General features: G+C 56.8%; 1 protein-coding gene across 8 annotated transcripts; it reads right to left on the bottom strand.

Annotated features, from left to right (window-relative positions):
- Window positions 1–41: 41 nt before the first annotated feature.
- On the bottom strand, window positions 42–9,977 carry GCGR (glucagon receptor). Of its 8 annotated transcripts, none has more exons than XM_035302122.2 (14): window positions 9,826–9,977; window positions 4,775–5,003; window positions 4,441–4,543; window positions 3,353–3,460; window positions 3,155–3,276; window positions 2,960–3,066; window positions 2,729–2,885; window positions 2,479–2,638; window positions 2,346–2,406; window positions 2,039–2,108; window positions 1,630–1,718; window positions 1,162–1,300; window positions 1,050–1,091; window positions 42–587 (listed from the first exon to the last, which is right to left on the bottom strand). In XM_035302122.2, the coding sequence occupies exons 2-14, from the start codon at window positions 4,829–4,831 to the stop codon at window positions 360–362; spliced, it is 1,443 nt and encodes a 480-aa protein (XP_035158013.1). In that variant the 5' UTR covers window positions 4,832–5,003; window positions 9,826–9,977; the 3' UTR covers window positions 42–359. The 8 variants fall into 8 exon arrangements, with proteins under 8 accessions (XP_035158013.1, XP_078231098.1, XP_078231094.1 ...); XM_078374972.1 differs by lacking the exon at window positions 9,826–9,977 and adding an exon at window positions 8,780–8,927; XM_078374968.1 differs by having other exon boundaries at window positions 2,479–2,885.
- Between the last annotated feature and the right edge of the window lie 14,206 nt (window positions 9,978–24,183).

The raw sequence follows: 24,183 nt of genomic DNA, 5'->3' as shown, positions 1-24,183 counted from the left end.
GCTCCGGCCTCGGCTCTTCCAGCCTTGCTTTCCGACACGCGTGGTGGCCACCTGAGCTCTTTATTGTTGGACAGTTCCACACACGTAGGACATCACGGGACACATGGGGACACAGGCGTGCAGTCCCCAGCACAGTGCCCCACCCCTGCCCTGGACTCCTCTGCTCCCCCCTGCACCAGGGACAGGGCAGGCACAGGGAGGGGAGGCCCCACCTCACAGATCGCCACACTGTGGGTGGGGGTAGGGGGAGGCTGCTGTTGGCTTTCCCATCCCAGCCTCAGCTGGGCTTCCAGTTCTGGATTGTTCAGCGCCACCCTCTGGGTGTCTGAGTCCAGCTCCAGCTGGGGTCCCAGCAGGGTTCAGAAGGGGCTCTCAGCTAACCTAGAGAGGCCACCGGCCAAGGGGGTTGCCACAGATGAATCCTGGCCAGCACCATGGCTGCCTCTACCGCTCCCAAACCGCAGCTTCTTGCTGGGAGAGCTGAAGCTGGGCGCAGATGAGGCCTTGTGGCTGCTAGTGTTCTGCTCCTCCCGTAGCACTTTGCCCAGGCGCCAGTGGTGCCAACGCCGCCACAGCTCTGACTGCACCTGGGGGCAGGGTGAGGCAGGCCAGTCCCAGGGACTGCCTGTTATCTCTGCCCTGCCAGAACCTGCTGTGGGCCTCGCTGGAGATGCCCAGTCTCCGCTCTGAGGCACACAGGGTGACACAAGCTCCCTGCTGGGCACAGGTGGCCAGCCTCCCTGGTGGCTCCCTATGCCGGCCAGCCTTCCTGGTGGCTCCCTAGGCCACCCAGCCATTGCCATGGAAAGCACAGTCTGCAGACACCTGGGTACTCCCCACTGTGTACACCCTGACGATGGGGTCGAGGCCAACCTGTCTTGGGGGCCTGACACCCAGCGCTATGGCAACTGCACCCAGTAAGTGGAGGTGGAGGGAAATGCTTGGGCTGCGTGTGCTCCAACCCCTGGGCAGGGGTGGGGCTGATATCCATGTGCCCCTGACCCTGACGGCCAGGGCTGATGGTCTCAGACATCCCCACTCCCACCTACCTCCTTGTTGAGGAAGCAGTAGAGGACAGCCACCAGCAGGCCCTGGAGAGAGAGAGTGGTCAGGGGTGGCACTCTGTGCCCTGGATAGGGGTACTGGAGGGCGGGCAGGCACCTGGAAGGAGCTAAGGAAGAGGTCGAAGAAGAGCTTGGCAGAGCGCAGGGTGCCGTGGGCGTGCTCGTCTGTCACAAAGGCGAAGACCACTTCGTGGACCCCCAGCAGGGGGATGAGAGTCAGCGTGGACTTAGCCAGCCTGCGGAGGCAGAGCCTGAGCCACCTGCCACCCTCACGTGGAGCTTGGACTCCCCACCGCCAGCTGCCCTCTGGCCCTGAGGGTCTCCCGGTCTCAAGATACCAGCCCCACCACAGCACCCACCACCCACATGGATCTTGGAGTCCCTGCCCCAGGTGCCCTCTGGCCCTGAGAGGCTCCAGATCTCAAGATGCCATCCCCACCGTGGCACCCACCACCCCTGCCCCTTGGCCCACATCATCCATGTGGAGCTTGGAGTCCCCACCGCAGGTCCCCTCTGGCCCTGAGAGTCTCCAGGTCTCCAGACGCTGGCCCGCCATGGCACCCACCGGAACTTGTAGTCTGTGTGGTGCATCTGCCGTGCTCGCAGCTTGGCCACGAGTAGATGAACAACGCGGATGAAGATGAATAAGTTGATCTGCATGAGAAGGGTGCCGGTCAGGGCCACCCCAAGCCCCAGGGGACAGCTCTGTGCCCTTGGAAGGCCCCAGCCGACTCTCCTGCAGGTGGGCCTGGCAGCCAGATAGGCCCTGGGCCACATGGCCCTGGGATGGTGGGCATCCGGCCAGGGAGGAGCAGCCTGGCTCAGTGCCCAGGGTGCTGGCCAGTGTCCCGGTGTCCTTGCTGGGTGCGAGGCTCCCTCCTGGCCCTCCCAGGCAGGATGCTGTTGTCTCCTGAGGCAAGCTGGGACACCAAGGGAGGAGGGGCTTGGGGTGTGCTCCTCAATCTTCATCTCACCAGGATGGCCAGGAAGACGGGGAACCGAAGAATCCACCAGAAGCCCATGTTGTCATTGCTGGTCCAGCACCTGTGATGCCAGACCACTCACATAATGGAGCCCCACGCCCAGCCCCTCAGCCCCTCAGCACTCCCAGCCCAGTTTTGCCAGGATCTAATTCACACCTCAGGAAAGACAGGGAGAAGGTTGAGAATGACCCCCCTCCCCAAGTACCAGGCTCATCCCAAGCCCCTCCCTGCCTCTGGGCAGAGCCCTGCTCCCCAGACCCCAGGCCCCTCCCTGGGCTGCCCAGCTGCTCATACTCACTGGATGTTCTCGAACAGACACTTGACCACCGCCCAGGGGATGACGAACAGCATGGGGGCACCTGTGGGGGGCAGTAGCTGTGGTCGAAAGGCCGGGCTAGCATGCCCAACCCCTCCCGTGCCAGCCCACTCACCCCAGCCGATGCCCAGGTAGAGGCGGAAGAAGCTCCTCTTGGGGAGGGTGGCCAGGCCCAGCAGGCTGTGAAGGTACAGGCCCTCCACCAGCAGCCAGCAGTAGTTGGCCACGATGCCATAATGCATGAACACCGCAGCCACACGGCAGCCGGCCACTGCCTGGCACAGGTGCAGTGTGAGCGTGGCCACGTGGCCACCTGCCCACCCACCCACCTGCCTTTGTGGGGCCACCTGGGGCGGGGGGCTCACTCCATCACTGAGCCAGATGCTGACACTGAGGTCGTCCCCGATCTTCTGGCTATAGCGGGTCCTGAGCAGCCCGTCAATGACCAGCACGGAGCCAGCCTTCAGCACAAACGATGCAAACAGGTTGGCATGGATGGCATTGCGGGTGCAGTGCAGTTTGCTGTGGGGACAGACAGTCAGCATCTCCCTCCTCCCTGCCCTCTCCAGCCGCCCCGGGTGCTGGCGGGATCCTACCTGAGGCCCCCCAGGAGGGCCAAGGCGAGGAGCAGGGCTCCCAGGGATAGGCTGTAGCCCACCGTGTACATTGCCTGGAAGCTGCTGTACATCTTGGCCACCTCCTTCTGTGAGTCACAGTGGCCTGTGAGGGCCGGGTGGAGCCCCTGTGCCCCATCCAGACCCACCTTGCCCGCCTGCCCGCCACCGGCTGACCTGGACCTCAATCTCCTCGCCGTCTATCTGGCACTGGGAGGCATTTCGCCAAGGCTGCCCCCGGGGTCCTCGCACCCACTGCCCATTGGGCCCACATCTCTTGAACACGAAGCGGTGTTGCACTGGGGGTGTGGGGCAGGCTGTGGTCAGCCCCACCCCAGGCCCACCCTTCCCACAGCCCTGCCCCTCGATGGGTACCTTTGTGGTGCCAAGGCAGGTACCAGGGACAGGAGATGTTGGCTGTGGTATTTGGGGGAGTGTCCGGCCAACAGGAATACTTGTCGAAGGTTCTGTTGCAGACCAGCTCTGCAGAGTGGGGTGGGGCGGGGCAGGGAGGAAGAAAGGGCTCCCTCAGCAGGCCTCTTTCCTCCCTCTGGAAGCCTGGGTTCTGCAGTCACCTCCCCCAGGAGGTAGTCTGGGCTGCTGCCTCCCTTACCTGACCTCCACCTCCTGAAGCTGACTTCCACCTCCCCCACCTGACCACCACCTCCCGCACCTGACCTCCACCTCCCGCACCTAACCTCCATCTCCCCTACCTGACCTCCACCTCCCCCACCTGACCACCACCTCCCCCACCTGACCACCACCTCCCACGGACCAGCCTTCCCCAAAATCCCCCAGCCCCGCCCTGAGTTCCAGCTCTGCCAGGACAGCTTCCCTTGAAGACCTCCCATCTCAAATCTGCCCTAAACCTACACTGGCGTCCTCCCTTCCCCATGACCGTCTCGAGTCACCTCCCTCTCTGAGGCTGAGCCCAATGCAGTTTTCGTCCTTCCTAGGTGCACTGCTAAGCTGTGGCTGCCACACCTGCTCCCCTCTGCCCAGCGGAGGCCGCCTCCCTTGTGTGAACCATGGCACTGCCTCCCCAGCAAGTCCTCCAGCCCCAGCCTCTCCCTGAACCCCCAGTGACAGTGACCAGGTCATGAGAGCCCTCCCAGGCCTGTGTGCTCTGCTGACCCTCTGGGTCTCCCCTCCCACACCTTGGCACTGTCTGCCCACTGGAAGCTCCATGGGCATAGGTGGTGTTACCCGCCTGGGCCTGGGGGCACACAGCAGCAGCAGCCAGTTTCCACCATTCTGTTATTTCCTGCTTCTGCAGCCTTGGGCAGGTCCCCAGATTTGTGGCTCAGTTACCTTGTTACCACACCTGCCAGTGGCAGTGGCACCTGAGGAATGACATGGCCCCCTTGGCGGGGTAGCTTCAGGGCTTCACAAGCACCCAGGAACCTTCCCATGAAGAGAGCTCAGGTGGGGCCCAGGCTGGAAGACTCTGTGTGGGGACTTACCAGTGGGAGGGGGCAGCAGGCTCAGGTTGTGGTGACACTGGTCACTGTAGAGCTTCCACTTCTCAAATAGGAAGTCCATCACCTGAGCAGAGGGGGCCTGTGGCTGGGGGACACATGCACAAGCAACCAGGCAGACAGAAAGACAGGCAGGCAGTCAGGCAGACAGATAGGCAGGCAGGCAGACGGGCAGGCAGGCAGGCGGGCAGATGGACAGATGGGCAGACAGGTGGGCAGGCAGATGGGCAGGAAGGCAGACAGGCAGGCAGGCACACAGCCATCAGTGTGCAGTCCTCATGGGAGGCCCCTGGGTGCTGAGGGTGGTGTGAGTCCTCACCTGACAGACCAGCAGTAGCAGCAGCAGCAAAGGTTGGCGTGGCTGGAAGAGAGGCATTCCTCTGGGCAGCTAGCTGCCCCCAACATCTGGCAGGGACTGCACGTCTGGGGCCACTCAGTCCTGGTGGGTGTGCACGCTTCTCTGAGGGCTGCTGAGTGGCAGAGCCTGGGGAGTCCTGGCCAGGGGGGCGTCCTTCTCCCGTTAAGCTGCTCCTCTGAGCCTCAGGGTCCTATGGATAGAGGGAGCTGGGAGGGAGGAGACCCCAGGAAGGGCCACTTTTTGACAGGGGGAGCTCGGGCCACCTGACCAGCCCCCACGTGCCAGGAGGTCTTGACTAGGGTCATGGGGGCTGCACCATCTCCCCTGGTGGAGCTGGCTTTTTTGTCACCCAGGACTGGCTGGCTGGGAGCTCTCAGGGTCCCAGAGACCCTTGTCTCAGTGCTGGTGGCAGCCACCATCCTGTCAGGTGGCCCAATGGTCTTGGGGGGGACCAGCCTCCCCAGATGCTGACCTCCTCTCTCAGTTGACAGCCCCCGGCTGGTTGGTCCTCACCATTCTCCTCACCTATTCTTAGCCCCTGGGAAAGTTGGCTTGCCAGACTGACGAGCCAACGTGCCAAGCGTGAGGGTGGCAGTGTCTGGACCTTCCATCACTTGGCCCCAGGGTCACGGTGAGCAAGGTGGCTGGGCTGGCTTGCAGCTGCGCCAGGCCAAGTGTGGGCCCCACCCCCAAGTGTGGGGGTCTGTTGCATGCATGCCCCCTGCCCAGCAATGGAGTGCCTCGATGCCCCAGGGGTGCTGTGCAAGGCTCAGCTGGGCTTCCTGGGTCCCTGGGATGCCACTGGCTGGCTGCACATTCCTTTGAGATTAGCACTGCCAGCGCCGGCTCAAAGGAGGAGCTGGCCTGGGGTGGGGGCACAGGGTGAGGAGGACAGCCTTCGTGGTGCCTGCTGGGGCTGCAGGAGGCACAGCGCCTGGTCCCAGGCCAGAGCCAGCATCTGAGCTGGGAGTTCGGGGCAGCAACAACCCCAGAAATCGGCCTTACACTGCTATGGAGCCCAGTTTTTGAACACACCGAATTCCATGGGAGACGCAGGGAGGGTCTTCCTGTGGGGTATGTGTACAGGGTCCTGCGAGTGGCTGGCTGTGAGCCCCCGGACTATGATGGGCTCTTCTTTGGGGCACCCTCAGAGTAAGAGGTGTGGATGGATGGCTGGGCAGATGGAGGGCTGGCCAGCTGGAAGGCAGTACCAGGGAGAGGGGTAAGGAGGGGCAAAGGCTGCAGTTGGAGCAGAGGGTTTCTGGGCAGGGCTGGACATGGGCCACCACAGTACAGCCTGGATTTTAGCCTCCTCCAGGCAGTGGCTGGGTGATCCTGAGTGGGGCCAGCTTCACCTGGGGCTCCTCCCGCTAACGGGGCCTGAGATGTGCCATGCAGGTTGACAGCTGAATGACAGGGACAGGCACCTGTGTCACAGCCTGCTAAGGGGCTCCCAACCCCAGCCCTTGGGCCCTGGGCTCATGAAGGGGCTAATGGGAGGCAGGACCTGTGTGTCACTGACGCCCAGTCCCTGAGCCAGGTGAGGAGTCCGGCAGGCTTAGTGCTGGGGACCAAGGAACCACAGAATTGGGGGCTCTCTCTTGACAGAGCAGCAGGTGGGTGGGGCAGGAGGGGCAGTTTTGTCATCCCCAGCTTTGGGGTCACACAAGGGGCCTTATCTTCCCTGATTCTAATCAAACAGCCCCATCCACTGCCACTGCCCTGGGCAGCACTGGCCACTGCACCAGGCTGGGCGAAGAGCAGCAGGGGCTGCCTCTCCCCACTGTGTGCACCCCCACCCAGAGGGGCCCTGGAGGAGGGGTACTGCTAGATGGACAGGCTCAGGAGTGCAGGAGGGGCCAGAGGCTCTGGGCAAGGGGCAGGGAGAGGTACAAGGGGCAGCTGGAGCACGGTGGACGGTGGAGATGCAGGCCAGGGCTGGGGAGGAAGGACTCCGACCGATAAGCTGTTCCCTGCCTTGGGGCCCTGCAATGGGATATGGGGGATGCGTGCTGGCCCCAGGGGTAAGCAGTCCAGCCAGGAGCTCCCTGGGCAAAATGACAGCCCCTTAGAACGCAGTGTGGCCAAGCCTGGCTCTGACCCTACAACTCTGCCAGAGAAACAGGAGTCATTTCAATGACTGCTGTGTCAACCCCAGAGCCACTGGGAACACCCCAAGCTAGCGAGAGAGAGGAGATGGTGCCACCACACATGAGGGCCTCCACTCCAGGGCCTGCCTTCCGGCTGGGCGCTCAGTCTAGAGACCCCATCGAGGTGAGGGAGGGGTGGGCTGCCCAGTCCCCTAGGCCTTTTTTTAAAGCACTCAGGGCCTAGGAGTGGGGAGGAGAAGGGAGGGGGGCTCTCTGTGTCCTCCCAACCTCAACAGAAGGTTGGGAACATGGGGCTGGGGATCCTGGAGGATTGCCCCCCACAGCCCAGCTCCCACAGGCCACAGGTGGGCTCCCCATCAAGGCACCCCTTGTCCGGGATCTCTAGGGGTCAGGGCCTCTGAATACAAGAGGTGGGATGGGGGCAGTTCTCCACTGGGTCTGATAGTGAGACTGAGGTTTTCCATTTCCTGAGGGCAGTGGGTCCCATGTGGGTAGGGACACTCCAGCTGCTTATCTCAACAGGGATGGGTGGAGCCAGCTGAGCCTCCAGGAGAGAGCCCAGCCTGGAGAGCAGGGCTGAGCCGGTTGTGGTCCTGGGACAGGGCACAGTTTAACTTCCCAAGTGGGGACCCCACACCACATCAATGACGGTGAGACACCAGCTCACAAGGGAAGCGGCTTTGCTGCCTGAAGGGAAGAAGGGACCCTCCTCTGTTGATCTCACCCAGTCCTCTTCACCCACAGGAGACCCTGATCTCACCCAGTCCTCTTCCCCAACAGGAAACCCTGATCTCACCCAGTCCTCTCACCCCACAGGACACCCTGATCTCACCCAGCCCTGTCCCCGAACAGGAAACCCTGATCTCATCCAGTTCTCTCCTCCCACAGGAGACCCTGATCTCACCCAGCCCTCTCCCTCCACAGGAGACCCTGATCTCACCAGTCTTCTCCCCTCACAGGAGACCCTGATCTCTCCCAGCCCTCTCCACCAACAGGAGACCCTGATTTCACCCAGTCCTCTCCCCCCACAGGAGACCCTGATCTCTCCCAGCCCTCTCCCCCAACAGGAGACCCTGATCTCACCCAGCCCTCTCCCCCCCACAGGAGATCCTGATCTCTCCCAGCCGTCTTCCTCCACAGGAGACCCTGATCTCACCCAGTCCTCTCCCCCAACAGGGGGCCCTGATCTCTCCCAGCCCTCTCCCCCCACAGGAGACCCTGATCTCACCCAGCCCTCTCCCCCGACAGGAGGCCCTGATCTCTCCCAGCCCTCTCCCCCAACAGGACACCCTGATCTCACCCATTCCTCTCCCCTCTACAGGAGACCCCAATCTCACCCAGCCCTCTCCCCCCACCAGGAGACACTGATGCCTGGGCACCAGTCCGCCCAGGATCTACGTTTGTTGGCTGAAGGAGTGGACATAAACTCTGGGTGCTGAGGCAGCAGTGGAGGTGCCACTCTGAGCTTCCTGGGCCTGCAGTGCCTGGCCGGGCTTCTGTGCCCCACCAGGGACCCCACCCTCTGCCTTCACAGACCAGGTTACCAAGCTCCTTGGAGTCAGCTGAGGATTAGGGTACCCGAGGTGCCCGATGGGAGGGCTCCCGAGGTGAACTGCCAGCCTTCCCTGGCCCCCAGCTACCCACCCCCTTCCTCCCACAGCCATCTGTTGGGCCACACCAGTCACCAGCAGGGCTTGGGGCCACTTGAGCTCCACTGCCCCGGTTGCTCAGCAGGGCTGGCACCCATGGACTATCCTGTGCCTGCCCTGGCAGAACACGTGACTAGGGTGCTCATGGCTCCATCAGGCTCCACCAATTCCCACGGGGGGTGGGGGCGGCTGAGGGACCCGCAGACCTGGAGCTGGGCCCCTAGGATGGGTGGAGCAGCCACTGGTCGAGGAAGGCAGTGAGCTTCCACAGTAGGTTCCCAAGGGGCCTCCCGGACGCTTTCAGTAGCTCGGAGGAGTACAGGGTGGTAGCCGTGGTAGCCGGGATGTTTTTGTGAAACCAGAGAAGGTATCGTCGGAAGGTCAGGGCACCAGGGCGGGATCAGGGGCCACAGGCTGTTGACAAAGCCTGTTCCTTGCGTCCTCACCCTGTGGGGGCGGGGCAGGCCTGGGTCCCGGCCAGGTGCGCTCCGACCACCACCCCCCCCGACCCCGACCCTCGCGCCCCAACATCAACGGCGGGAAGCAGCCCTGGCTGGTCCTCGGAGGATGCAGGCGCCGAGAGGTCCGGGATCAGAGCATAAACCCCGAGGCCGAGTAGTGGGGTGGAGGGGGGCGCTGGAGAGGCCGGAGCCGGACAGGGCAGTGACCCGCTTGTCGGGGTCAAAGTCGCCAGTGTGGGCCGCGGAAGAGGAGCGGCCAGGCGGGGCGCAGACACCCCCACCCCATCCCGGGCAACGCCGGCGCTCCGGGGCAGTCCTAGGGGCCGGAGCCGGCAAGGGGAGCGCGCTCTGCTGAGACCCCGCGCCCGAGGGCGCATCCGCGGCACTTTGTGCGCTCCCAGGGCGGCGGAGCCGGGAGACCGGAGGGAGGAGCGAGTCCGGCAAAGGGTGGCAGCCCTGGCGCCAGGCAGCCAGCGACACCCCCGCCCCCAGCCGCGCTCCCGGGACCGGAGGACGCAGGAGGCACTGAGACCCCTGGGCCTGCCCGACTGTGCAGGACCAGGGTTGGGGGGCGTCTGAGCCGGGGTTGGGAACGGAGGTATCCGATGGGACTGAGGACCGCGCCAGCCGGGCCCCCGGAGACCGCCAGCCGCTTCCCCCTCCTCGCGCCCCGCGCCCCTGACCCCGGCGCCGCTGCGCCCCCGGCCCCGCTGCATCCCCAGCCCCGCAGTCTCTGCCCCGCCCGGGTCGGCTCCGGAACGTCCCCCCCGGGCCACGGCCCGGGTGCTCACCGCGCGGCGCTGCTCCGGGCTCAGCTCGGTTTCCCGCCGTCCTCCAGGAGCGCTCGGGTCGGGTCGGAGCCCCGGTGGCCGCTAGTCTCCACGGCGTTGCGGGATCGGCGTCGGTGCCCGCGCCCCAAGCCAGCCGAGCCAACTTTCCGGCTGCGACGCAGGGCGAGGGCGGCGGCGGAGGGGCGGGCGCGGGGCGGGAGCGCGGGGGTGGGAGCAGCAGCCGAGGGTCCCCGCCCGCCCCGCGCGCAGCCTCCCCGAGAACTTCGGTTCTGCCCACCCTGCGCGGTAAGCCCCGCAGAGCGACTCGGACCCGCTAGCGGACCCCGTCCGGCCACAAGCAGACTCGGAGCCCTGACTTCCGCCCCGCGGTCCCTCGCCGCACAGAACTTGGTCCCCTGGATCCTGGTCCGGCAGACCCCTGACCCCACGGACCCCGGCACGGCAGGTGGCGATCACGGCGGGTCCTGGCTCCCCGCGGTGACACCCCAGGTGTGGAGGAGCGCGGCGGGGCGTGGGGGCCGTGGCTCAGCGCCCGGTCCTCTCGCTCCCTCCGCATCCCTGGGCGGGGCACCTCCTTGCGCCCTTCCTCCAGTGTTCCTGGGTTCTCGCCGCTTCTTTCCTGCTGCCTTCCTGATTTTCTGGATGAACCCACACCCGCACTCGCCCCCACCGTGCCTCTTTGCAGAGCAGATGGGGGCTGGAGTGGGGGCCGACATGGGTGGACCGGCGGGGCGGTCCCTAGGGTGCCCTTTAACTCTTTCTGTGCCACATCCCCGGTCTCCAGCCAGTTCTGTCGCGCTGAGGCTCCTCCAGCACCGCTCATACGTGACAGCGCGCGGACCCTGGGCCGCAACCTGCTGGTCCTGCGGCCGCAGGGCGCTCTCCCCTCCCTCCCGCACCACCTCCTTTCCTAGGAGCCGAGAAGCCCCAGCCAGAATCCCTACCTTCCCCAAGAGGCGCGCTCAGGGAACACTCTCCCCTCCCTCACTCCCCCTAAAGCCTACATCACACCTGGCTTTGGCGCCACCAGAACCTCAGCCCCCGCTCCTCCCCTTCCAACCCCAGCAGTCCTTGCTCTGTGCTTAGTGATCTTGGGGTCACCACAACCCCATGGACGCCTTGAGACCTCACCTTTCCCGGCCTCTCAGCATCCTGGGACACTGATGTTTATGCCCTCCTTCTAGAAAGTTTTCCCCTAGGCTGTGGCTTCCAGGATGACCACTCTCCTCCTCCCGCTCTTCCCCTTCTCCTTCCCCCTCCTCCCTTCTCCCTGGAGAGGTCTCCTTCCAACTCCCAGTCTTCTTCCCCACCCAGAGCCCCTCCCGCTGACCTTGTCTGTAGTGCCCTGCTCCTGTCCGAAGGTGCCTCTGTCACCACTGGGAAGATCCCCCCCCCCCCCCCCCCCCCCCGCATCTCCAGTCCTTCTCCAAGTCCTCTCCTGGTCCTCCTGCATTTCCCTAGAGCTGTCCTGGTCACCCTTGCCCTGGGACGCCCCCTGTCCGTGGTGAGCTCCTTTGATAGATGCCCCCTTGGTCTTGGGGGGTCCTTTGTCCTCCCTAATTCTACTTCTGTTTTAGGGGCTATGGGAATGCGGGATCCTAACCCCAGCCGTTCCCCCCACCCATGGGCTACTTCACTCTGAAACTTAGCGCAGCTCTGTGACCCCCACAGGCCTGCCCCACCCCTCCACTCCCCTGGTAGGCCACACTGTGGGGACCCCATGCTTCCCAACCCATAGGAATCCCTGTTCCTGGAGGGGGCCATTCTGTTTTAGTTTGAGCAGTGGGCAGAGGCAAAGGTCAGAAGACAAAGGTCATAAATGTTTGTCTCTGCCTGCCAGGATCTGCCTCTGCTACCCCATCCTCTCCCCTGTCTACCGACAGGAGCAGAGGCAGATGTGGGACAAGACACTGGGTGCCAGCCCTGCAAACTGCATCCACCCCTGTTGGGATAAGCAGCTGGAGTGTCCCTACCCACATGGGACCCACTGCCCTCAGGAAATGGAAAACCTCCGTCTCACTATCAGACCCAGTGGAGAATTGCCCCCACCCCACCTCTTGTATTTAGAGGCCCTGACCCCTAGGGATCCCGGACAAGGGGTGCCTTGATGGGGAGCCCACCTGTGGCCTGTGGGTGCTGGGCTGTTGGGGGCAATCCTCCAGAATCCCCAGCCCCACCTTCCCAACCTTCTGTTGAGGTTGGGAGGACACAGAGAGCCCCCCTTCCTTCTCCCCACTCCTCTCACTTCTCCAGGGGTGCAGACAACAAAGTTTTGACCTTGGGTAATGGTGCCCCCCAGCCTCAGTCTGAGACCTCTGTGAATGGGGGTAATGGGCAATGGGGTGATGGGGACCACCTCCTGGTGGCTGCAGGGACTGGGATGAGGCTGCTACAGGCTCTGCACAAATCAGATGCCATGGGGCTGAGGAGAGGGCGCCCAGCCCTGCAGGGTTCCTTCCTGCCGGTGTCCTGCCTTGTTTCCCGAAGCCCAGCAGTCCGGGTGGGCGACTGGCAGCTGGAGTCTGGTCCGCACAGGAAGAGAAGCAGAAGAACACATTTGGGGTGTGTAAAGGGGGCAAAGCCTGAAAGGTTTGGACTCAGTGTGGGGAGGGAGAGGAACCAGATGGGGTGGGGCTTCGCCCCTGGGCTGGGTGGTCCATATTTATATGACTAAATCCATGACAGGATTCTTTGCTTGACCAAATGTAGTCCAGCTTCTCACAGGCCCATCTGAACCCTGCCAAGTCAGTTTGGCAAGAAGCCCCCATCCCCCACATCTGATCAGAGTCCTCAGCCTGCCTTCAGCAAGATTCCTGTTATCTGGGTTTTGCCAGAATCCCCCAGCTGCTTCCTCCTAGTAATTTTCCACCTCCTGACCCCGCCCTGCTTCTCAGATCTGAATCCCCCCTGCCCGTGCTGCTTTCGGAGTTGAGCCCAGGCCTCTACTAAAGCCTTTTTTTCCCTGTTACAATAGTCCTCAACAAAATCTGTTTTTCATGCGTTAACTGCTATCCAGTTCTGGTTTCCCTTGACATTGGTGAGATATATAATCAGAGGGCAGCTGGGAATGGAGGGTGCGGGGCCTTCCCAGGCAGCAGTGGGGACCCTGCCCTCCATCCAGTCCCCAGGGTCCTCCTCACTTCGGGGCGCCTTCCTGGAGGTGTGCTTGGTTCTGTGCTGCAGGGCAGGCTGCAGGGGGGCTGGGGGCTGGTCTGCATCCCTCACCCCTGAGATGTGGGTTTCTCTGTGCTGGGGATTCAGAGACAGCACCTGCAGGGCTTAATTCTGGCATCCGGCCAGCAACGTTCGTGTCCACCAGCAAGCTCAGACGCCCCACCTGATGCAGGGGCTGCTGAGGAGGAGGGGTGATGGGGGCAGCCTGAAGCCAAGGTGGAGGAACCAGGGGTGGGAGGGGAGCCTGCTTCTGGAAAAACGTGGAAATGCAGGAAGGGAAACAGGAGGGATGGTGGGACTGCCCGGCAGAGAGAACCTCTGTGAGATTAGGGGCATTATTTCCCAGGTGTCTTTAGTGTGCTTTCATACATTTTTACTTTGATATTAGTTTTGTAATCAGCTTTTCTCCCCACAATCTATAACACAAGCACTTCCTCAGACTAATAAGAAGGCCTCTCCACAAGGCCCGGTGAGGTGGCTCACACCTGTAATTACAGCACTTTGGGAGGCCAAGGTGGTGGATCATGAGGTCAGGTGATCGAGACCATCCTGGCTAACACAGTGAAACCCCGTCTCTACTAAAAATACAAAAAATTAGTCGGATGCGGTGGTGGGTGCCCATAGTCCCAGCTGCTTGGGAGGCAGAGGCAGGATAATCGCTTCAACTGGGAAAGTGGAGGTTGCAGTGAGCCGAGATTATGCCACTGCACTCCAGCCTGGAGACAGAGTAACACTCCGTCTGAAAAAAAAAAAAAAAAAAGAAGGTCTCCCAACATCATTACAAAGGGGCGCTTAGTATTGGATGGTGTGGGATGGTCAGGTTTTACTCAATCACTGCAGGACTAAATAAGGCGCAAAGCCACGGCAAAGTGACTGGGCCTCCGAGCTGCATCCTAGCACCTCGCCCTTAGCTGTGAATGAAAAGTAAGACCTCCAGGTATATGAGACCAATCACCTGGAAAAGAGGAAATTAGAGGAAACGGAGCTACTACAGGGAACAGAAGAAAACTTCAAGAACATTTTAACCACCTGATTATCCTTAGAGGTATGAAGGGATGACACCCCCATAAAAACTGGAGCAGAATGCTTTGGAAAACAAGCAGAGCACAGGAGAAGCTTTGCTGGCTACAAATAGGATATCTAGAATTTAAAAAATTTAACGGAAGGATTGGAAGATTGAATTGAAGAAATCTCTCAGAAGAAACAACAAAAATCCAAGAAAAATAAAAGGTAACAGGGTGGAGAGTTCACTAGAAAGCTGAGGGTGGGCGAGGTGGCTCACGCCTGTAGTCCCAGCACATTGGGAGGCCAGGGCAGGAGGATCACTTGAGCTCAGAAGTTCAAGACCAGCCTGGGCAACATAGTGAGACCTCAAGGTGGCACATACGTGTAGTCCTAGCTACTTGGGAAGCTGAGGTGGAAGGATCCCTTGAGCCCAGGAGGTAGAGGCTGCTGTGAGCCGAGATCCTGCACTGCACTCCAGCCTGGGCAGCGGAGCAACAGCCTCCCTGACCAGTTTGTTTGATTTTTTTTATCCATCCTAGTTGGTATGTCACAATACCTCGTGGTTTTAATTTGTATTTCCCTAATGACTAAAGATGTTAAACTTCCTTTCTCATGCCTCTTTCAATCTGTATGTCTTTTCTTGTGAATCGTCTGTTCACATCTATTGCTCATTTTAAAAATTGGCTGGATTTTTGGTTTTGTTTGGTTTGTGGGTGTTGTATGCATGGCTTACTTTTTAAATTATTGAGTTGTAAGAGTGCTTTATACATTCTAGGTAGTCTTTTTTTTTGAGATAGAGTTTCACTCTTATTACCCAGGCTGAAGTGCAGTGGCGTGATCTCGGCTCACTGCAACCTCCACCTCCCAGTTCAAGCAATTCTCCTGCCTCAGCCTCCTGAGTAGCTGGGATTACAGGCGCCCACCACCACACCCAGATAATTTTTTCAGTAGAGACAGGGTTTCACCATGTTGGTCAGGCTGGTCTTGAACTCCTGACCTCCGATGATCCAACTACCTTTGCCTCTCAAAGTGCTGGGATTACAGGTGTGAGCCATCATGCTGAGCCTCTAGGTAGTCTTTTATCAGATACTTGTTTCATAAATATTTTCTTCAGTTCAGTGGCCTGCTCTTTTATTAATCATTTTACAGAATAATAATTTTTTTTTTTTTTAAATAGAGACGGAGTTTTGCTATGTTGTCCAGGCTGGAGTGCAGTGGCTATTCACAGGTGTGATCCCACTACTGATCAGCACAGGAGTTTTGACCTGCTCTGTTTCTGACCTGGGCCGGTTCACCCCTCCTTAGGCAACCTGGTGGTCCCCCGCTACCGAGAGGTCACCATATTGATGCCGAACTTAGTGCGGACACCCAAATGGCCTAGTGCACTACAGCCCAGAACTCCTGGGCTCAAGCGATCCTCCCACCTCAGCCTCCAAGTAGCTGGGACTACAGGCACGTGCCACTGCGCCCGGCAAGAAGAAATTTTTAATTTTTGTAAAGTTCAAATATAAAATTTTTCTCTACCTCATGTAAGAAATCTTTGTCTAAAAAAAAAAAAAAGAAATCTTTGTCTAACCACAGGTCACTAATTCTTTTCCTATCAAGTTTTCTTCAAGTGTTACTGTCTTAACTCTTTTTTTTTTTCTTCTTGAGACAGTTTCACTCTGTTGCCAGGCGCTAGGCTGCAGTGCAGTGGCTCGATCTCAGCTCACTGCAGCCTCCACCTCCCAGGTTCAAGCAATTTTCCTGCCTTAGCCTCCCGAGTAGCTGGGACTACAGGTGCGTGCAACCACGCCTAGCTATTTTTTTGTATTTTTGGTGGAGATGAGGTTTCACCATGTTCACCAGGAGGGTCTTGATCTCTTGACCTTGTGATCCACCTGCCTTGGCCTCCCAAAGTGCTGGACTTACAGGCATGAGCCACCATGCCCGGCCCAATTTTGTTCTTTTTCAAAGATGTTTTGGTAATATAGATTAATGGCATTTTTATTTAAATTTTAAAATCAGCTTGTCAGGTGCTACAAAAAAAAAAAAAAAAAAAAAAAAGCCTACCGGCTGGACATGATAACTCATGCCTGTAATCCCAGCACCTTGGGAAGCTGAGGCAGGTGGATCACTTGAGATCAGGAGTTCAAGATCAGCCTGGCCAACATGACGAAACCCCGTCTGTACTAAAAATACAAAGAAAAAAAAAAAAAGCCAGACGCAGTGGCTCACGCCTGTAATCCCAGCACTTTGGGAGGCCGAGGCGGGTGGATCACAAGGTCAAGAGATTGAGACCACCCTGGCTAACACAGTGAAACCCCTTCTCTACTAAAAATACAAAAAATTAGCTGGGTGTGGTGGTGGGTGCCTGTAATCCCAGCTACTCAAGAGGCTGAGGCAGGATAATTGCTTGAACCCAGGAGGCGGAGGTTGCAGTGAGCCGATATCGTGCCACTGCACTCCAGCCTGGGCGACAGAGCAAGACTCCGTCTCAAAAAAATAAATAAAGAATAAATAAAAGATTTTAATTGAGATTCAGTTGACTCTATAGATCAGTTTGGAAAGAACAAACATCTTAAAGACATTGAATCTTCCAATCCATGAACATGGCATAGCTCTTAATTTATTTTGGTAATCTTCAATTTCTTTCAGCAATGTTTTCTAGTTTTCAGTATGCAAATCTTGTACATTTCTTGTTAGAGTCTTCCCTTAACATTTTATGATTTTCAAAGCTATTGTAAATGATAATTTTGGCCACGTGTGGTGGCTCATGCTTATAATCCCAGCACTTTGGGAAGCTGAGGCAGGAGGATCACCTGAGGCCAGGAGGTCAAGACTAGCCTGGGAAACATAAGTGAGACCCTATCTCTACTAATTTTTTTTTTTTTTTAGACAGTCTCGCCCTGTTGCCTGGGCTAGAGTGCAATGGTGTGATCTTGGCTCATTGTAATCTCCACCTCTCGGGTTCAAACAATTCTCCTGACAGCCTCCCAAGTAGCTGGGATTAGAGGTACCCACCATAATGCCCAGGTAATTTTTGTATTTTTAGTAGAGACAAGTGTTTCACCATGTTGGCCATGCTTGTCTTGAACTCCTGACCTTGTGATCTGCCCAATTTGGCCTCCCAAAGTGCTGGGATTACAGGTGTGAGCACGCCTGACCCTGGCTAATTTTTATTTTATTTTTATTTATTTATTTATTTGTTTGTTTTTTTGAGACAGAGTTTCGCTCGTTACCCAGGCTGGAGTGCAATGGCGCGATCTTGGCTCGCTGTAACCTCCGCCTCCTGGGTTCAGGCAATTCTCCTGCCTCAGCCTCCTGAGTAGCTGGGATTACAGGCACACACCACCATGCCCAGGTAATTTTTTGTATTTTTAGTAGAGATGGGGTTTCACCATGTTGACCCCCCCATCTCTACTAAAAATACAAAGTGACCCCTGTCACCATGTTGATGGGGGGTGAGTCGAGATCACTACACTGCACTCCAACCTGGTGCCTGGCGACAGAGAGAGAGACTGTCTCAAAAAACAAATAAATAAATAAATAAATTTAGCCAGGTGCACTGGTTAAAACAATTCTTTAAGATATCTGAAAAATAGGCTGGGCGCGGTGGCTCAAGCCTGTAATCCCAGCACTTTGGGAGGCCGAGGTGGGTGGATCACAAGGTCAAGAGATCGAGACCATCCTGGTCAACATGGTGAAACCCCGTCTCTACTAAAAATACAAAAAATTAGCCGGGCATGGTGGCGCGTGCCTGTAATCCCAGCTACTCAGGAGGCTGAGGCAGGAGAATTGCCTGAACCCAGGACGCAGAGGTTGCAGTGAGCCGAGATCGCCCCATTGTGCTCCAGCCTGGGTAACGAGCGAAACTCTGTCTCAAAAAAAAAAAAGATATCTGAAAAAAGAAAATTAGCCAGGTGGGCTGGGCACGGTGGTTCATGCCTGTAATCTCAGCTCTGTCGGAGGCCGAGGTGGGCGGATCACAAGGTCAGGAGATCGAGACCATCCAGGCCAACATGGTGAAACCCTGTCTCTACTAAAAATACAAAAAGTACAGGGCATGGTGGCTGACACCTGTAGTCCCAGCTACTTAGGAGACTGACGCAGGAGAATAGCTTGAACCTGGGAAGCGGAGGTTGCAGTGAGCCGAGATCAGGCCACTGCACTCCAGCCTTGCGACAGAGTGAGAGACTCTGTCTCAAAAAAAAAACAAAGAAACAAAAAAAAAGCCAGGTGGTGGTGCCTGCTTGTAGTCCCAGGTACTTGAGAGGCTGAGACAGGAGGATAGCTTGAGGCTAGGAGTTCAAGGTTGCAGTGAGCTATGATTATTCCACTGTACTCCAGTCTGGGTGGCAGAGTGAGGCCCTGTCTTTGATAAATATATATATGATGTAACACACACACACACACGTTTTAACATTGTAATTTTTAAAGACTTTAGTTTCCAATTGTTCTTTGCTAGTTTATAGAAATACAATTGATTTTTTTGGTTTCCTATGAGCTTGCTAAATGCACTTATTAGTTCTAGTGTTGTGTTTTTGTGAATTCTTTGGGGTTTTCTATAAAGATGACTCTGAAGTCTATAAAGAAAAAGAGAGATTTTCTTTCTTTACAATCTGTAAGCCTTTTATTTATTTATTGTAACTCACTGCAGGCTCTGACCTGCGGCAACCCACTGTTTCACACATTTGGCATGGGCAGGTATCATTGCCTTATTTCCAGTCTTGGGGGGAGAAGCATCCAGTTTTTTTTTTGCCATTAATTATGATGTTATTCCTAGGGTTTTCACAGAAGCTGTTTATCAGTTTGAAAGTGTTTCCATCAGTCCCTAGCTGCTGAGAGTTTTTTTTTTATCATAAATAGATGTTGAAGTTCATCAAATTTTTATTTTTATTATTTATTTATTTTTTTGGGACGGAGTCTCACTGTGTTGCCCAGGCTAGAGTGCAGTGGCTCAGTCTTGGCTCACTGCAACCTCTGCCTCCTGAGTTCAAGCGATTCTCCTGCCTCAGCCTCCCAAGTAGCTGGGATTACAGATGTGCACAACCATGCCCAGCTAATTTTTGTAATTTTAGTAGACATGGGTTTCACCATATTGGCCAGGCTGGTCTTGAACTCCTGACCTCATGATCTACCTGCGTCAGCCTCCCTCCCAGAGTGCTGGGATCACAGGCATGAGCCACCTCTCCCAGGCTTTTTCTCATTTAATGAGATGATCTTATAATTTTTTTCTTAGTCTATTGCTATGGTTGAACACATTAATTTACAAATGTTATACCAACCTTGCATTTCTGAGATAAATCTCACTTGGTCATTATGTATTTATATACGTATATATATGTATCTGGATTTGATTTTCTAACATTTTATTAATATTTTTCGTACCTATGTTCATTAAGGATATTTATGCAATTTTTTTTTCTTGTAATAAGGAAAGGGTCTGGTTTTGGTACCAGGGTAGTGCTGATCTCATAAAATGAGCTGGAAAACATTCTGTCTTTTTCTATTTTTTGGAAGTTTGTGTAGAATTTCTTTTTTTTCTTTGAGACAAGTTCTTACTATGCTGCCCAGGCTGATCTTGACCTCCAGGTCTCAAGTGATCCTTCTGTCTTGGCCTCCCAAAGTGTTGGGAATACAGGCATGAGCCACTGTGTCCAGCCCTATTTTCTCCTTTCTTTCTTTTTCTTTTTCCTCTTTTTAGAGACAAGATTTCTCCATGTTGGTTATGCTGGTCTCCAACTCCTGACTGCAGGTGATCCGCCCACCTCAGCCTCCCAATATACTGGGATTACAGGTGTGAGCCACTGCTCCCGACCCTATTTTGTTTTTAAGTATGTGCATATGTTACTTTCATAGTATTTTTTTTTTAAGTAAAGAGAAAAAAGAGCACCAGGTCACTCTTTGATGGAAGATGGGGTGATGGAGTAGCCAGTTCTAGCCACAGGCAGGCCTTGGGGAAGCTCCCTTGCTCTGGAGACTGCGAGGAAGCCAGCCTCTACCCACCCTGCTGGGAGGCACTCACTGGACAAATTCTGCTCCCTCAGCCACAGCCAGTTCTGTTGAATAGAGGCAGAAATCTAAAGCCACCTCTGGGGAAACTCCCTCCCTGCTGGGCTCTTCGGTTGCACCACCAGCCACCGGGCACCTGACCTGACCCAGCATATGGACCTCGGGCTGGAGAGAGACTGTCACTCTATACCTGCTGCTCATACCTCGCCACGTCTGGAGACTGTAACTTGTTCTGGCAGAGAATATGTATGTCTGTGTGTGTATGTGTGGGTTGATGTGTGTCTGTGTGTGCCTGTGTTTGTGTGTCTGTGAGTATCTCTATGTGAGCCTTTGTGTGTCTATGTGTGTTTTTGTATGTCTGTGTGTCTCTGTTTGTCTCTATGTGCATCTGTGGGGTCTGTGTGTGTATCTGTATGTGCCTGTGTATCTCTATGTGCATTTGTGTGTGCCTGTGTCTGTGTGTGTGTTTATGTGTCTCTGTGTCTGTCCCTATGTGTGTCTGTATGTGTTTCTGTGTCTCTGTGTAGGTCTATGTATGCCTCTGTGTGTTTGTGTGTGTCTCTATCTGTGTCTGTGTGTGCCTGTGTATGTCTCTGTCTCTATGTGTGTGTCTGTATGTGCCTTTGTATCTCTATGTGCATCTGTGTGTCTGTGTATGTGTGCCTGTGTCTATGTGTGTGTGTTTATGTGCCTCTATGTGTGTCTCTCCCTATGTGTGTCTATGTGTCTCTGTGTAGGTCTGTGTATGCCTGTGTGTGTCTCTATCTGTGTCTGTGTGTGCCTGTGTATGTCTCTGTCTCTATGTGTGTGTCTGTATGTGCCTGTTTATGTGTCTGTATATGCATCTGTGTGTGTTGTCTGTGTCTGTGTGTTTCTATGTCCATCTGTGTGTGTGTCTCTGTGAGCTGATGGACTATGGAGAGTTGGGCCAACCTTAGTGAGTCCTTTGGCCTGAGGGACTGCCATGGGCCTGAATCTTGGGGCTGGGGCAGGGGGCCTAAAGGTGCAGAGTGAGGCTGGGGGTCCCGGCCTCCAGAGGTAACGTGATCCTGTGTGCAGCCGAGCTGCCAACAGAGCCTGGGGTCTGAGTGTGCCCCACCAGGAATCTGCTGAGGGTGTGGCTCTGGGCCCAAACTCTGTCCCTCCTTCTGTCATGTGTCTGCATATGTCATGTGTGTTGTGCGTGTGGTGTGTGTGTCATATTTGTGTTTCGTGTTGTGTGTGTCGCGTATGTCATGTGTTGTGTCTGTGTGTGTGTTGTCTCTGTGTGTGCCGTGTGTGTTGTGTGTGAATGTATGTCATGTGTGGTGTGTGCTGTGTGTGTCATGTGTGGTGTGTGCTGTGAGTGGTGTGTGGTGTGTATGTTGTATATTTTGTGTGATGTATGTGTATTGTGTGTGTCATGTGTTTTGTGTGTTGTGTAGTGTGTGTGCAGTGTGTGTAGTGTGTGGTGTCTGTGTGTTTGTGTGTGTGGTGTATGTGTGGTGTATGTATGGTGTGTGTGATGTGTGTGTGGTATGTGTATGTGGTGTGTGTTTGGTGTGTGTGTGGTATGTGTGTGGTATGTGTATGTGGTGTGTGTGTGGTGTGTGTGTGGTGTGTGTGTGGTGTGTGGTGTGTGTGTGGTATCTGTGTGTGATGTGTGTGTGGTGTGTGTGTGGTATATGTGTGTGGTGTGTGGTGTGTTTGTGGTGTGTGTGGTGTGTGTGTGGTGTCTGTGTGTGATGTGTGTGTGATGTGTGTGTGTGATGTGTGTGTGGTGTGTGTGTGTGTGTGTGATCTGTGTGAAGCCCCTGTATGTCCCTCACTCCTTCAGGGCCTCTCAGGAGCCTGGCTGAGAGTGTGGGAGCAGCAGGGATGCCAGTGCTCTGGAGGGGCTGCCTGCTTCCCCAAAAGGCCTGGCGGGCGGGGAGCATCCAGGGCCTAGGTGCGAGAGACTCCTTCCAGGCACACCTGAGACCTAGTGAAGCACAGCGGGGTGGGGCAGGGGGTGGGGGAAGGGTGTGTCCCTCTGGTCCCGCTGCAAATATGATCACGGGCCCTGCAGGCACTGGGGTGGGCAGCTCAGAGGCCCTTGGTGACCAGGACCCTCCCTCCGGCCATTCCAGCCACCTCATCCCTGCACATAGCAGGTGTTTCACAGTCAGGGCGCCAGGATGGGTGTGGAGAGTGGGGGTGGGGCCTGGGCCTGGGGCCTGAAGCTCCGTGGGCAGGGGCAGTTTGGGCTGTGTCCTTCCTCTTCACCCTCCTTTTTGTTTCAAAAAAAGTTTAGTTTATTTATTGATTTGTTTTCTTTATTTTACTTTTTAAATATATACATTTTTAAAAGACAGGGTTTCACCATCTTGGTCAGGCTGATCTTGAACTCCTGACCTCAGGTGATCCATCCCCCTCAGCCTCCCAAAGTGCTGGGATTACAGGTGTGAGCCACTGCACGGGCCTTGTTTTCTTTTTACAAAAACAGTACTGCAGCTTCCATGGCCAGGTCTGGGGCTCTCCCAGCCAGACTCCTCACCCAAGCCCCTGGCTCACCTGCCCACTCCAAGCCCTCCTTCCCTATAACCACCGGCCCACTCTGAACTCCTGGAATTGGCCCCCGGCCCTATTGAGGCTCTACCGCCTTCACGCTGGCCTCCTCCAGTCAGCCCTCCACCTGCTGGGGACCACAACCAGTCCCCTGCAACAGCCATGGAGCCGCGCCCCACCTGTGGTGAGCACTCCTGCGGCCTCCCTCTCGGGTCCCAAGGTCAACTGAGGCTGTGCTGCCTGGACCCCCTCTTCCCCGGAGAGCAGAGTGTGACCAAAGGGGCCAGGGAGCCCCCATGAAGGAGGCCAGGCACCTCCAGGTCTAGACAGCATCTGGGGCACCCAGGCACCCTAACCACACTCTCCATCTCCTGGAGCATCCACTCCGCCTGTAGGGGCGCATCAAGGACACCCTGTATTCCCACAGCTCCTGTGCGGGCCAGGCCTTGATCTGGCCCCAACCCCCAGGTCTTTTTTTGGTTTTGTTTTGTGTTTTTTGGGGGTGGGGGCAACAGGGTCTCGCTCTGTCGTCCAGTCTGGAGCTCAATGGTGCAGTCATGACTCACTGCAGCCTCCAACTCCTGGACTCCTAGGCTTAAGCAATCCTCCCACCTCAGCTCCTGATTATCTGGGACTACAGGTGCATACCACCACACCCAGCTAAGTTTTAATATTTTTGTAGAGACAGGTTTTCGTCATGTTGCCAAGGTTGGTCTTGAACTCCTGGGATCAAGCGATCTGCCTGCCTCAGCCTCCCCAAGCTCTGGGATGACAAGCATGAGCCACTGTACCTGGCCAGTAAGTCCTCATTGAATCTTCCTAAGTAGCTGGTCAGTCGCAGATCAGGCCCATTTCAGGGAAGGTAAACTGAGGCAAGAGAACCTGAATAACTCCAGCTTGGCCAAGGACCCTCAGCTGAGATAGGGCTCCCAGGGCTCTGGAGGTGCCTTGCTCAGGGAAACCCTCAGGCCCCCTGGAGCTGGGTCCTAGAGAAAGGTTAGGGGGTGCTGGCCAGCCTGGCCCCAGCTTGTAGGAAGCAGGGCTGGACTGACTGAGGCAAAGTCCTCCCATGGCCACCCCTCCGCTCCCTGAGTGACCCCCCATCCTCCTGCAAATGGGGAGGCTGAATGAGGGCACCTGTGTCCCAGTCTCGGCCTTGATAGCTGCCTCTCACCCTGAGCCACCATCAAGGTCATTAGGCTCTGATCAAATTAGGCCACTTAGTGGGATGTGGAGGTGGACAGGGCCAGGAGCCACCAGCCCTGTATGGGGCCAGGCTCTGGTCAACAACAGGTGTGGAAGCTGGGGGGCCTGGGCAGCGCTGGCAGGGAGGCAGGGGCACAGGGCAGGGAGGAGCAGGCCAACCCCACAGGGCATGGGGGCAGCAGGATCTGGTGGGGACAGACAAGCCTCAGCCCTGGTCACCTACATCTCGGGGCTGAGGGGAGCCCAGGTGTGGGGGTGCCCAGAGGGGGCAGGTGTGGGTACTGTGAGGTAGTCTCAAAGCCCCTGGGGCAGGGCAAGGACCTAGAGGTGCCCTGGGTTCCCTGTGGCTGCAGGGAGGGGCTGCAGAGGGCTGGGAGGGTCCCCAGGAAGCCCTGGAGGAGCCAAGCCTGCACTGTCCAGGAGCCTTGGGGGCCTTCAGGACTGTCCAGAGCC

The sequence above is a fragment of the Callithrix jacchus genome, chromosome 5, assembly GCF_049354715.1.
Source record: "Callithrix jacchus isolate 240 chromosome 5, calJac240_pri, whole genome shotgun sequence".
NCBI classification, from domain to species: Eukaryota; Metazoa; Chordata; class Mammalia; order Primates; family Cebidae; genus Callithrix; species Callithrix jacchus.
The sequence above is the reverse complement of the archived record's forward strand: the minus strand, read 5'-3'. Positions and strand labels throughout refer to the sequence as shown.

What these genes read in the sequence shown, in the direction of transcription:
- GCGR (XM_078374968.1), bottom strand. Translation starts at nt 4,831, where the DNA reads ATGCCTCTCTTCCAGCCACGCCAACCTTTGCTGCTGCTGCTACTGCTG. An exon ending in CCTGCCTTGGCACCACAAAG is followed by an intron (nt 3,277 to 3,352) that starts GTACCCATCGAG and finishes CCACACCCCCAG; the next exon opens with TGCAACACCGCTTCGTGTTC. An exon ending in GCGAGGAGATTGAGGTCCAG is followed by an intron (nt 3,067 to 3,154) that starts GTCAGCCGGTGG and finishes TGTGACTCACAG; the next exon opens with AAGGAGGTGGCCAAGATGTA.